General features: G+C 35.2%; 1 protein-coding gene across 1 annotated transcript; it reads left to right on the top strand.

Moving 5' to 3' along the window:
- The first annotated feature begins 4290 nt into the window (after positions 1 to 4290).
- On the top strand, positions 4291 to 9245 carry LOC136856021 (serine protease 42-like). Its single transcript, XM_067133574.1, has 9 exons — positions 4291 to 4313; positions 4977 to 5111; positions 6040 to 6193; positions 6362 to 6806; positions 6925 to 7117; positions 7223 to 7340; positions 7567 to 7711; positions 7927 to 8066; positions 8687 to 9245. Exons 1-9 carry the CDS (start codon positions 4291 to 4293, stop codon positions 8858 to 8860), a joined length of 1527 nt encoding a protein of 508 aa, XP_066989675.1. The 3' UTR covers positions 8861 to 9245.
- The last annotated feature ends 6082 nt before the right edge of the window (positions 9246 to 15327 follow it).

Raw genomic sequence — 15327 nt, 5'->3', positions numbered from 1 at the left:
TTATTATTGGAAAATACAAAAATGTAATGAATAATCTGGGATGTTTTCACAGATTGCAAAGCAAAAAAATATGGCAAAAAAAAAATTCCTTTCAAAACAAGATATAACAAGTTAATATACACATATCTGCTAATTACACTACTTAATTAATAAATATACGATTCAATAATTTAGAAAAAGTTTGATGTGATTAAATACTAACTAAATTATTTGCTGAATTGTTCATACTCTGAATTCAAAAATTCTCCACAGTGAAATCTCATTCAGGTAGTCAGCATTGGTTAGATTCTTTGACAAAGCTAATCCATAAATAAATTACATAATTAGCGTTACAAAATCAGTGGTCAGGCTTACTCACTTTGACTTAAAGGAAAGTAATCGGGTTCTCTGGTGCCATGGGATACTTGATGAACAGCTTCTGTACTATTGCTGTTTTCTGGTTTTATCTGAGGGAGGCGCAGAAGGTAGATGGGAGTCTCGGTACCCTTTATTAACTCATCCTGACGGAGGGAACTTGCCAAGCCCTCCTCCAGGATCAGAGTTACCCTTCTTCCTTGCAGAGCCCCTGATATCATTTCTCTCAGAATCTTCGGTATGGACTCCACTCCTTCGTCAGGAGAAGACAGTTTCTGCGAGTTCCCTGGAAAGGAAGCCTCAGACCAGGCTGTTTTAACTTTCTGATGTACTTGAAGTAGTCCTTCAGGAGAAGATGGCCCTAGGGAACTCAGGTATAGTGTTGGTATGTTCTGCTCAGCCTTCTGACGCAGTATCAGACCTCCTTCGTCAGAAGAAAATTGCAACGGTCTCCAGGAATATGAGGATTTAGCCACCCCAGGCTCAACTAGACTCATAATATACACTAACGTCAATAACTTCATTATGAGTATCTTCTTCGTCATACGGCCTCCCTCCGGACGAAGTACATAAGCAGAAGAAGGAGCAACTTCAGGAGGACTTATCCCTACGACGTCGGCAGCAGCAATGACGGAAGGAACGCGAGTCAGTGAAGCTTTCCATCTGAACCAACACTCCTCTTGGAAAGTTACCAAGTCAGGCATCTGCTCGACTCTGATTGGCTAAGGATCTGGCTCTTAACCAATCAGGTTCAGGCAGCGTTCATGAAGATTTCAAAAAGGAAAACAGGGGAGCGTTTTCAGTTATTCAGAGAAAAACTTCTTTCCTTTTGAATAAAGGAACGTTTTTAAGTTAGTTTCTGTTCACGGTCGCTTTAAGTGGTTCCAGGCACAACATTTAAGACAAAATTCTGAAAATGGTTATTCACTTATTTACTTAATTTTCTATTTGTATATGAATGAATATGACGAGCAATTAAGAACTATATTGATAAAAAGAAAACATAATTTTATATATAAATAACCAAAACAGATAATTACATTACCACATGTAATTATTTTGAGAAATATGATTGATAATTGTAAACATACTTTAGGTTACTAAGATAATCCAAGAACACCTGAATCTGTTGAAATCCAAGTCTAACGCTTTACCTGTATCTAATGAAACGAGTCTAATTAACCACCTGTAGCAGATTTCATTAACGTCTTATCCTTTACCTGTATCTCATGAAATTACAGTCTTACCCTTTACCTGTAACTAATGAAATTAAAGATTTATCTTTTACCTACAAGTATTTTTTACCTGAACCTTACGAAATTATACTTTCATTCTTCATCTTTAGATAATGAAATTGAAATCATATCCTAAACCTGAACATCTTTTAGGTTCGTTTCACTTATTTGTTTTGGCTTCTGTTCGTCCGTAAATTTAAGAACTTTTTGCTTGCTAGTCCTTGGCAGAGGTTTATGGTCTCCAACGACTTAAACTATAATTATACTTAGGGCTTATTCGTCATTGTTTTGACATTTAAGTTGATGGTAATGATGATAATGAATCACCTTCCTCATCCCGGCCAGCCTTGAAACGTTCGCCTAGCCTTCCCTCCCTGTTCGGTTTTTTTTGTTTACTTATTTTGGGAGTAAAATCTCACCTTCTAAATGATTATTGGTAATTGTTATGAAACTTTTTATTCAAGTGTTTATTTGGCTTCTGTTGACATTATTATTATTATTATTATTATTATTATTATTATTATTATTATTATTATTATTATTATTATTATTATTATTATTATTATTATGTTTATTTCGATTAATTTTGTATATGTTCGCAAGAAATAGTTTCTTGAATATCAATGAATAAAAATTACGAAAATTTCTTTTGTATAAAAATATATTGTTATTATTATTATTATTATTATTATTATTATTATTATTATTATTATTATTATTATTATTATTCATAATGTTCGCCTGTTCAGGCCAAAATAACTCCAAGGAATAAACTGACAATATGTGAAACAAAATGCAAAAATTATTATAAAGAAAGAGAAGAATTGTTAAATAACAAGGAACAATTGAATAAAGATAACTAGGTCAGTATATATATATATATATATATATATATATATATATATATATATATATATATATATATGTGTGTGTGTGTGTGTGTGTGTGTGTGTGTGTGTGCGTGTCAATATGTTTATAAATCCATATAAAAACAATTGAAAAACAACCCCAAACAATTAAATCGTTCACATCAACCTATGAATGAGACGCATCATTTCCTCAAGACGATTTGCGAACGTGACATCATTTCGCCCACAATATCACACTGACTGAGCTGTCCATCTCCTTTGTCCAAAGTTCGACTCAGGATTCTTCAAATAACTCTTGTCCTGTTATTGTGTGATTTCTGGAGGCGTCGTGATTGACGTTCTGTTCGTCACGAGCCAATGCATGAATCTTGTAAGCGTTCTGGTGTCAATCACTCAGAGGAGGTGGGTGGGTCGTTGAAGGGGTGGGGGGGGGGAGGCAGAAGGGGGAGGGGGTGATGGAAGATAAGGTACATGTCATGAAGGAATCATGAGATTATAATGTCAGATTCTTTACAGATGATTTCTCGGTTTTTTTATCTGGCGTTAGTGGGAAGGTTGATGATATCAATATCAGTGATTGTGATGATTATGATGATAATGATACGATATTATGATTATTATTATTGTAATAACTTCAAAATATTATCAGAATTATAAGGGAATATCGTCAACAAAATATTAATTATGATGAAAATGATGATGGTAATGATAATTAGATATTATCATCGTAACGAAAATAAGCATTAACCTCATTGCTAATAATAATAATAATAATAATAATAATAATAATAATAATAATAATAATAATAATAATATGAATTTCATATTACCAGTGATATCACTAACCTTGTACAGCATCTAATTGCATATTTCATGATCCATAATAAATAATCAAGGCTATAATACGTTTTTCATTTCTATATTAGAAAATTTTATTATATATTTTGAAGATCATTTCCCTAAAATTCAGACATATTAAAAGATTTAATCAAAATCAAAATTGTTATATTGAAAGTTTTCCACCTTGTCTAAATCAAAATCTAAATATATATGCAATGCATTATCTTCTAATAATTTTAGATTTTCAATAAATGAACATGAAACATCCATATTAAATATACTATTTATAGATATTTACTTAAATATTTATAAATATTACTTCAAGATTATTGATAAGTGTTTTCTTAATTTTAATAGATTAATATTTTTTTTTTAACTTTACAAAGTATTATTTATGAGATTCGTCAAATTTAGGTAAACATGAATTTACTGTGGTGATATCTGTAACATTAGTTAACTGTCAAGTAACTGAACTTATAATTCAGTTGTCATGTATGTAAACACTCAAGTTGCGTCTTGAAATATGTTGCAATATACTTAACATACTTATATGTATATATATGCATATACATGTGTGGGTATGTAAGTATGTATGTGTGTGTGTGGAGAAAAACTTTGGCATGGATATCACAAACTGGTGTCACAGCAGCGAAGGTCATTCACGTTGGATCACTAACAAAGAGAGAGAGAGAGAGAGAGAGAGAGAGAGAGAGAGAGAGAGAGAGAACACTCACATGTAATTAGTTATCTATCCAGGATATAGAACGAATGATCTTTGTCCACGTGAAATATTTTTGATCTTTGAAAAACAACGAAACAAATGTTGTCCCTCACTACGACAATTCGTCCTCTGGCCAAAATAAAAAAAAAAAAAAACTTTAGTAAAACTCACGTACTCAGGTAATAAATTACCTACATTGTGAGCCCAGGTAGCCATTCTATAACCAATAAAACATGTGGGCGTACAACATTGACTCATTGTGAGAGCGCAGATGGCATGGGACGTGATGTCCCGGTAAGGTACACGGAATATCAGTCAGGTTTCCCAACCAAAACCAAATCTAACTCACGGAGACTGAGAACATTTTCAGCAGTGTGGGAGTTCCCAGTGGCCAGTGAAGGTGGTCCGGGAGATACCAGCCAAAGATTAGCCTCGCAAAGATTAGCTGGACATCATATTATAGTGTTTTTCCCGAGTGTGTCTAGTTAAAATCCTGTATATATCGTAAAATATCGACTGTCTGATTGCTTTATTTATCTATATACATATCTGTAGCTACAAGATCTCTTTCTGTAGCCTGTAGACATACTACAGAGATTACTCACTAAATGAAAACCTTTATTTGAAAAACCAGTCCACTCCATACAGGGTTGAAGGCACTGATTGTGTAAGTATACAAGTTTTAGAAGCAGTGTATATGAGTTTATTGTGTACTATTGCCACAGGAAATGCATACGTGTGTATTGTCATCATTTGACAAGAGATATGAATAAGTATATTTTGTATGTGTGTATTTTTAATTCAGGATGAATTTGTGTACCGCATTCTACTAAAATGTCTTTTCACATGTTATCACACACAGCAAGAAACCCAAGATCGATCCCACGAGGTTGGAAGTCTGTGGTCCCGTTTCCTGTAATGATATGCCTCATGTTATCCTCACGTTATCATACACAGCGAGAAACCCAAGATCGATCCCACGAGGTTGGAAGTCTGTGGTCCCGTTTTCTGCGTATATCGATTGTGTCCACATCATCCGTACAATAACTTATGTACCTGGACGTTAGATGAATTTGGTGGGCTGCAGTCAGGGTAGGAGGAACTTTATAAGTATAACTTATAAGTAGGGTAAGTTCTCGTTGTTTTCAACAAGCTATGGTAAGTAAGTTGAATGAAATTGTGCGCTTTGCTTTCAAGAATTTTGAGGGAAAGATAACTTCAGTTGTTCACTTAATGTTGGTAGTAAATATATATATATATATTTTTTTTTATTTAAACCCTATGCTATATTTTAACTTACTTTTTGGACTAAAAGTACTTTCCTTTTACCTTAAATATCATAAAGTATACCTACTTTATTCATGCAAACGTTAGGATTGTAAAGTCAGTCCTAATATCCATTAGGATAGATATTTTAGATGGCGTCCTTACCTCCACCTGAAATATAGTACACTATTTACTATTTTATTTAAGTTATTATAATCTTAAAGGGTTTCTAGGTTAGATTACCATTGACTATTACACTATTTGTTTTAGAATCACTACCGACATGATGTGAATAACTTAAGTATAATTTCCCCAAAATATATTGCATGAGATTTATGGTGATGGTGTCGAAAGCTTTCCTTATTTGATTGCTATCATTCCTGCAAGTGGTAATTCGGAAACAAAAAAGTCAGTCGATCAATAAATAAATGAATACATTAACTTGCCTCATTCTTTGGCTTCGCGATTAAAGTTCGTCATCTTAATGGAGGTAATATAAAGATTTTGGAAAATTTTCACTGAACAGTTTTGCAAAAACTAGAGTCCTGTCCGAGTGTTGATTTGGATATGGACACTCAAACTGAGAACATGTATTTTTATGTAGCATTGTATGTTTTATATAATGAATTTTTATATAAAGTTTACTGTTTAAGGCCACCACTCTGGAATTCTCCTGCTTTCTTACTGGCTTTAGTAGTACTTTGAGAACTTAATTTCAGTGTCTTCATCTAACCTTACTTTCACAACTTTGAAGACCAAAGACCAAAGTCTTCAACTTTACCTCCAACAATAAAGCCTCATTCTCCAACATCAGCAGCTCTTCCTTCTCCAACAGCAGGACCAAAACCTTCAACTTTACCACAACACTAAAGCCTCCTTCTCCAACAACAGCACGTTCTTCTCCAACAGTAGGTCCAGGATAAAACCTTCAACTTTACCTCCAACACTAAATCCTCATTCTCCAACAACAGCAGCTCTTCCTTCTCCAACAGCAGGACCAAAACCTTCACCTTTACCACCAACACTAAAGCATCCTTCTCCAACAACAGCACGTTCTTCTCCAACAGTAGGTCTAGGATAAAACCTTCAACTTTATCTCCAACACTAAATCCTCCTCCTCCAACAACAGCGGCTCTTCCTTCTCCAACAGCAAAACCAAGTCCAACACTAAAGCCTCCTTCTCCAACAACAGCAGGTTCTTCTCCAATAGTAGGTCCAGGATAAAACCAACTTTATCTCCAACACTAAATCCTCCTTCTCCAACAACAGCGGCTCCTCCTCCTACAACAGTCGGTCCAAGCCCAATACCTTCAACTTTACCTCCAACAACAGCGGCTCCTGCAACAGTAAGCCCAGGAACAGAGTCTTCAGCTTCACCTCCAACAACAGGGGGTCCTCCTTCTCCAACAGAATCTCCAACAGGACCTCCCAGTCCTCCAACAAATTCTGCAACAGAAATGCAAACTGCAACTACCGTACCTTCAACAACAACTGCATGCAACGCCTCTCGTGCTTACTGTAGTGAGTGCTGTTGTATTTTCTGTGGTCCATTCTATCATTATACAGATTACTGTAGAATAAATCTGGTTTTTCCTACAGAAATTAACTTCAATTCCTTTTATTTTATTCACCAAAACAGGTGATTGTGGCATAGCACCAATCAACGTGGTTGGCTACAAGATTGTCAACGGGTTGGATGCTTCTCCTGACGAGTATCCTTACCAGGTGATTGTTGTGCCTACAATCAATGGTGCACAGTACCAGTGTGGAGGTTCCATCATCAAGAAGAGATGGGTCCTCACAGCTGCACATTGCTTCTTTGACAGGAGCGGGTGAGTCTGATCCTTCCTTTTCACAATCCAAATCCTTGACTATCAGAATAAAGCAGCAAATATTTTCGCCAGCATGTATTGGTAATATTGATCTTTTTTCGTCAGGAACCAACCTAGCCAGAATGGAGTGGTGGTCGGATACGGGAATATCAACCAGTATTTGACAACCCAAGTCAGTTCGACCAGATATATTGTTCACGAGAATTACGACTCAACTACCCATGTGAGTTGTGTTTTGTATTTGGTGAAGGACACATGAATATAGGTTTGTACCTTATGCATCACTGTGCAATTACCTTTCTGTAGGTCATTGTTGGTTTAACTTCGTGGAACTTAGTTTTAAAGGTTAGGGAACAATATAAATCCCATTTACAGACGAGCAAATATCCTAGCTCTTAGATCTGAAAATCTGTTACCTAATATTCTTCGACCCCTAATTCCTAAACCAGGCAAATGACATAGCTCTCATCGAACTACCGAGTGATCTCAATTTCGTGAACAACCCCGCCGTTCAGCCAATTTGCCTAGCTGTGGAATCTGATATCCCCTACGGAGGGAAAGCGGTTGCCACTGGTTGGGGAACTTTGGTTTATCGTAAGTGAGAGTGCCGTTTTAGTTCTCTCTCTCTCTCTCTCTCTCTCTCTCTCTCTCTCTCTCTCTCTCTCTCTCTCTCTCTCTCAAGAAAAGGCTCAAGATTATATTGACAAAAATATGGAAAATCTGACAAACAAACTTCAGATTCCTAAACAAAACATTTAAGTGAATACCAGACGAAATTATACTAATGAATATCTTCAACTATCCTCCAGAGGGCACGACACTGCCCGTCATTCTTCAGGAAGTGGCCCTTGACATCATAAATATCAGTCAGTGCCAGCCCTTGGTCTCTCTCCCCACGGATACCTCGACGGTTTTGTGTGCCCTCACGCCAACCAAGGACACTTGTCAGGTTTGTCTAGGGGGAATTTGATTCGTTTGGGCTGTATGGGGGTATGGGGGTGGAGTGTCCTTGCCAAGTGTTGCCCCAGGGAAATATTCCCTGGTTGGCTCTCTAATCTCTAGCTATATTCAGAGAGTGTAGGCATAATTTTCTTTCCAGAGAAAAGAATTTATTCATATTATCAAGACATTTCATTTTGTGAATCGTGTTTGATTTTGCTCAGAAAAACTACTACAGATAATGACACTGTAATCTTTCTCAGTAAATGTAATTCAAAATATAATAATTTATTCATTTAGCAAGAGATTTTATTCTCTGAATTGTGTTTGATTTTGTACAGAAAAAAACTACTTTACATAATGACAGTGTAATCTTGCTCTGCAAATACACTTCAAAATAAAATATGGCAAAAACAGAAAAATAATTTTGGATGCAAATCCTACAGATATTTCAATTTTTATACAGGTGTGATTTAACCTTCAAAATAAAATATGGCAAACACAATAAAATTACTTTTGATAGGTCGACTCTACAGATATAATCTCTTTCTTATACAGGTGTAATTCATCCTTCAAAATAAAATATGGTAAACACAGGCAGACTCTACAGATATTTTATTTTTCGTACAGGGTGACAGTGGTGGACCCCTAGTGGCAAAGGTATGCCCAAACAAGTGGGTACAAATTGGTATCGTCAGCTATGGCTACAGATGTGCATATCCCGACAACCCAGGAGTTTACACGCGAGTCTCAGCCTTCAGGCAATGGATTGACGTCAACACTGGTTCCAGTACATCTTGCTGATTGAATGGACTCCAGGCTACGACAGACTCTTAGCTTGTTTTCTCTCACTCTCTCACTCCCTCTCACACACAGGCACAAGCACTGATACCCATCTTGTGTATGACATGGCATATGACTAAAATAATGACAATGATGGGAAAAAGTACGTTAAACGAAGAAGAAGAAGAAGAAGAAGATGAAGAAGAAGAAGAAGAAGAAGAAGAAGAAGAAGAAGAAGAAGAAGAAGAAGAAGAAGAAGAAGAAGAATGGCAATGAAAAGTCATGTGATCATTGAGTATTTCAGTATGGAACCAAAAATTGACAGTTTTTATGAGGAATGAGATTTTTCATCTTGAAAAGGTTATAGTAAGATAATAATAATAATAATAATAATAATAATAATAATAATAATAATAATAATAATAATAATAATAATAATAATAATAATATTATTATTATTATTAATTATTATTATTATTATTACAGGAAACTTTCTGTTTGATTTAGAAACTTCCTTCAGATAATTATATATCCCGCACTTTGGGTTAGTTTAGGAGCAACTTATGTATGTGTGAGAACTCTAAGGGATTTGCACTCCATTTTCCACGTACAGATTCTGTGTTGATTTTCATTAAAATTTATTAAATAAAAATCCTTGTCTATTCTGAGTGGAAAATAAGTTTTATTATGGCCTCAAGACGATTATCTATGATACTGAATAATTTCATCCCTGCAGATAAATTCGCTTTTGAATTATCAATGATTAGATTATACTTTTCATGGCTTGAAATGTTCTTAATATGCATATATTAATTATAGTTATACATTTTTATAAGCAGAGTGTTCTTGTGAAAATGAATGTATCTTCTAACTTATAATGACATAAGAATCTCACAGGAATTATCATCATAAATGTTTTTTTTTTTTTGTAAACGGGTTAATTATGTAGAAAAATGAGTTATTGGTAATTATTGTTTTTTTTTTCTTAATGGTGGCCAGTTTATTAAAACAATACTGAAAACTGTGGTTATTATTCTAAACAATACCTTTTAATTGGCTTTTCGTTCCTTAATTCTTATTGGAAACGAATTACCTCTATTTTCATTAGCCAAAAAATAAAGGACATTACTTTTTCTCATATATATATATATATATATATATATATATATATATATATATATATATATATATGTGTGTGTGTGTGTGTGTGTGTGTGTGTGTGTGTCTGTATGGTTCTGTGTCTATGTGTTTACGAATGAATAAACCAAACCCATTCGTTTCTTTCCCTGCCATAAAATTTCTTGTTCTTCTGCAAAATAATAATAATAATAATAATAATAATAATAATAATAATAATAATAATAATAATAATAATAATAATAATAATAAGTTTATCATTGTGAATTATCAGTCCTAGAAACAGGACAGTTGAGGGAAAAAAGGCAACTGTTGCAACTGGGAAACATGTATTAGATTGTTAAAATCAATTATCTAACATTGCAACTGTTGCAACTGGGAAACATGTATTAGATTGTTAAAATCAATGATCTAACATTCCAGTTCTAAGCTTTCTGCAGTGACGTGTCATACATGGCATCTGAGTGAGTGAATTAAATTCTCTTGCCTTCTTTTGAATACACTAATTTCGTGAGGCAAAACCTTTGGTGAGAATATGTAGGAACTGATACAATAATGTGGAGCACAATCTACCATAATATATTGACTGATATTATTTTTAAAAAATGATATGATATCACTGAAGTGATCATGATTAGCATAAAGTTATTACTATATAGAATTAACCATTTTGATACCTACTTGGAGATAATTCAGAACTTGATTTCAATAAATTTACCAATTATCTTTTTGAATCAATACCCTGGCGTCAGAATTTGTCAAAATCAACTCCACATTTAGAGGGAATAAATTCCATATCATAAGGAATTTCTATTTGGAACTCATTCCAACCCTGTTTGGAATGAACTCATTCCTGCTTTGAGAGAATGACCACCATGTCTGAGGGAAGTTTGTTCCTCCTTTGGAGAGGCCTTCTCTCCTTTATGACGCCTTTCAAAGCAGCAATCCGGTGCTTCTTGGGAGGGAAGAGAATCTCCCAAACTAGCACCAAAATGGCCCCAAGAATACTGAGAAGATAAAGCAGGAAGGGGCCCTGAAGATGGGCGACAGACAAAGGCATCAGATCGGGTGCGGGTTTCTGAAGATAGAAAATTAAGTATCACTGATAAATGATGAGGCGAATTGCATTATTATTTTTGGTGTTTTAAGATTTAATCCATGATAAAGCTGAGCAATAAGAAAATGTTTAATATTTTGCCTTCTAAGCCCACCATACTAGTTTTGGTTGGTTGCGTTTCATTCAGCGGTGGGATCTAATCATCAGGTTTTCTAATCATCAGGTTTTACTGTATATATATATATATATATATATATATATATATATATATATATATATATATATATATATATATATATATATATAGCAAAACCCAGATGCTTTTGCATGTAAGATAAAAGACTGAGAAAAAGAACATTAAATATTGATACATGCTCAAAAAGAAATGGCACCTAATAATTCTACAATTTACAGGTCCCTAAAAATGAAATATTAAATCTGTAATTAACCTTCTCAAGTGTATTATTCATTGCTCTAAATAACATACCCTTACTTTAACTGTGCAAATCCTACCGTTTCGAAATATCCACTGAATTCATCCATTGAGTCCTTGTACCACTTGTGAATGAGACCCGTCTCCAACATCCACCGCATTCCCGTATCGAACTTGTACTTCCAAGGAGTGTGTTTCTTGACCAAGAAAGCCAAGTAACCCAGGTAAAGTTGCTCCCTGAGGCTGTAGACCCTAGCCCCGTAACCTAGCTTGTTGTAGAGGATCTTGATGTAGGAGAATGTCTCAATATGAGCGTGCGTCCCAGCCAGGACTAGCTTGATACACTGCTCTTCACCTACGTACTCCATTCCATCTTGGACGGGAACCATATCTAGAATTTTGGACAGTCTAGAGAGGACTGGGTGGGTTGATTCTGCCAAGGCCTCGTCCACGAATTCACCGTAGTCTAGCATGCAGAGTCTGGGATGCGTTGGAGAGGCGTGAAAACAAATCATGGAAATGTAGGAACTTCAGATCCAAGAATCTTGACAAATCAAGACATTGTTTCACTACTCATAATCTCACAACTCATTCACCAACTCAGGGGGTTAGATTAAATAAATGAATACTAGAAAACCTACTCTATTACCTGTATCGACTGTTAGCAATTCCTTCAGCCGTCTGAATCTTGATAGGGAAGACAGGGATAGTCAACACAGCCACCAAGTTACACTTGTAGCAGGTGTTGACGAACCAAGACGCCAGGCTCCAGAAGAGGAGGTAGATTTGGATCCGGCTGACTTGGGGCAAGTTCTCCACTGGGATGGACAGAAGACTCTGTAGAATTGACAAGAAGGTTGGCACATGAAGGGCCTAGGTAGAAGTAAAGTGAGTATGTCTTTATTTATTTGTGTATTGTGATTAGGACAACGTCGCGTCTAGACGTAGAGTTAAGTGTCTGTAGACATTAATCTACAAAAAATACTGACACATGGATAAAAAACTCTAAATAAAATCTAAAGATCAACCACCAGACCTACTTGAAAGACAACATCTACAGTGATCTCTTAACTACTCACCTCAGAATATTAATATTAATAAATCTGAAAGTCTGCAGCAAATTCTAACGAGTAACCCCAACACTGAGTCACTCACCATGAAAATAATTATACCATTGTCGACAAGTGAGTATTTATATCTGTGACTGAGTACGTGATAGACAGCCGTGGAGAGCAGTGTGGATATCATGACAGCTGCCCATACCCACCAGGTGAAAGGGAAGAGTATATTTTGCCATCTCGGGAGGGGAGGGGGCACTTCAATAATCATGGCGAATCTGGAAGGAAGACTGAATTAGGTCAGCCATGAGTCATTCTAACTCAGGCCAGGTAGGATTGATAATATATTGGGTTCTGTGAGATATTGTTTTCCAGAACTGCCAACATTTGTTTCTTGTTTTCTGCAGTGTCTCGATGTTTTTGGTTAAACTACTTTAAATTTTGACTTGAATTTGATTTTATGGAATAGTAAACCTTACAACTTTTTTATAAAATAATTGTGTATAGGACAGCTATTCATAATCTAAAAGAATTATATGAATACATTTTTCAAAATGTTCTTTCCTTAACACTATAACACTATATACAATATATATATTTTTTTTAGGATATGTGCATATGTATGAGTAATGCATATATCATTCACAATTGAATGAAACTGAATGAAACTTTGTATTAACATTATTTCACAGAACTCCAAAAACTGTCAAATATCTAATGATAGCTAAACACTTCAGCAAACACCGAAAAAGTCCAACAAAAATTAATTCCCCCCAAAAAATTAATCTATCAAAATGAAGTCACATAGATGACACTAGAGAAAAGTGAAGTTGGTCAAAATGACATCGCAGATAAAATCATTAAAAAAAGTCACTGAAAAAAAATGATGTCCCAGAAAATATACATATTAATTATGAAGTCACATCAAATAAAGTTGATCGAAATGAAGTCTCCTCAAATGGAGTAGGGAAAGTGACATCACTCACCCCTCCCGATGATAAGGAACAGTGAAGTCAAAATCAGCGTTTCTCTCCTCCGTAATTGTGGCATAGTTGACGAAAACGTCATTCTCGCCCCTTTTTATAGAATCGAAAATCGTGGGCCATTGAAGGGTCACTGTATTATAAAGATAAGATCTCAGAATATATATATATATACGTATATATATACAGTGACAATTGTATAAGGCGTAACTACAGTTAGAGCTATTACTACTACAATAATTATTTAATTTTATACAATGTTAGCTTATTCAGCAATACTAATATATATTCAGAACTTTTTCATGTGTATATCCAAGTGGAAGTACAGATTTCCCAATAATAATAATAATAATAATAATAATAATAATAATAATAATAATAATAATAATAATAATAATAATAATAATAATAATAATAATGCCTTCTATATTAATTTTTCTTTCATTGAATATAATATCAATATAAAAATGAAATCATTGTATTCAATTTCTTAAAATAATGTTTAGTAAAAAAATTCAAAATAGCAAAAACCATCCGCTTTAAATGCTGTGTTATCTAGTAACTTTTAAAATGGCTAATGACTAAACAAAGATAAACTTATTTAAATAAAATAAGAAATAAATAAAACAAAAAAATTAAAACACATTCATAAAAACAGAAAAAAATACTTACTATTCATTTTGTAAGTGAGACTGAATTTCAGCCAGTGTCTCAAAGTATCCATGATAATATAATTCAGTCCCTTAACAGTCCCGTCAGGTGTGACGTAAATCAAAGGCCTGTCCTCAGCCTGGGCTAAAATCGATATACTTTTCCTCTCCATATCTTGGAACCTGTCGACGAACAGCTGGTCCCAATTCTGGAACGAATTCCCGTCCCAGAATCCAAGATCTACCAGTTTTGGCTCGCTGGAAAATGGTCTCCAGGTCCAGACTTTAAAGGTCAAGGTCTGTGGAGGTCTGTGAGGCTGGTGGGGGCATATAACAGCCAGAGATGATGGTTTGGCTAGTAATGGAGCGTCCAGGTAGTTCTTTGCCGAGCAAGGTGTCGAAGTTACTATAAGAATGAGTGCTTCCAGATTCCAGTAAGCCGGAGGGTACCATAGAGGCCACCAGAAGGCTCTGCCGGGTTCCAGGATAATGATGAGAACACCTGGAAGAAGAAACGGTTCAAGTAAGGGATTCCAGTGTCCAGAAATTTCGTGGGAACCTAAGACGCAACTACAGTTCTGTGATGGATTCCAGGAATCCAGGAAAATCACTAGAGCAACTGGAGGAATATATGACTGTGATGAGAACATCCTTTTTCCAGTAAGCCAAAGTAAATAGGAAGGAAATATATATGATAAATGTGTTTTTTTTTGTGTGTGTTTGTGAGCGTAATAGACGAGGGTAATGTCACAAAAATATTTAGGTACATATGAAGTTATATCTCGTGGATACGTAGAATACGAAGCAAAAGAATGAAATCTGTAATATATCTATGGCTACGTACAAGTTAAGCATTAACGGATATACTTACTGTGCCTTAAAGGGTAGTAGTCAGCAGAGTGAACGTCCGTAACATCAGTAACATTAACCTTAACATCAGTAACGTTAAGCCGAACATCAGTATCGTTGATTCTCTTCTCTGGCATGTCCGGAGGGAGTCGCAAGACGTAAATAGGCTGCCCAAGAATCTCGATCAATACATCAGCTTGGAAGGACTTCAGCGGCGTCTCCTCCTCCAAGAGAATGGTCACTCTCCTTCCCAGAAGAGGTCCTGACATCAGTTCCTTTAGGAGGTCTTGTAGCCTGGTCTCGTCGGCAAACGGAGTGTCA

This window comes from Macrobrachium rosenbergii, chromosome 34 (assembly GCF_040412425.1).
Source record: "Macrobrachium rosenbergii isolate ZJJX-2024 chromosome 34, ASM4041242v1, whole genome shotgun sequence".
NCBI classification, from domain to species: domain Eukaryota; kingdom Metazoa; phylum Arthropoda; class Malacostraca; order Decapoda; family Palaemonidae; genus Macrobrachium; species Macrobrachium rosenbergii.
Note: the sequence above shows the minus strand (reverse complement) of the source record. Positions and strands in the feature narration are given on the sequence as shown.

Excerpts from the sequence above, each read along its gene's own strand:
- LOC136856021 (XM_067133574.1), top strand. The coding sequence starts at position 4,291 with ATGGCATGGGACGTGATGTCCCG. Across the intron at positions 4,314-4,976 it reads GCATGGGACGTGATGTCCCG|CGAGAAACCCAAGATCGATC; the intron begins GTAAGGTACACG and ends TATCATACACAG. Across the intron at positions 6,194-6,361 it reads CAGCACGTTCTTCTCCAACA|GATAAAACCTTCAACTTTAT; the intron begins GTAGGTCCAGGA and ends CAGTAGGTCTAG.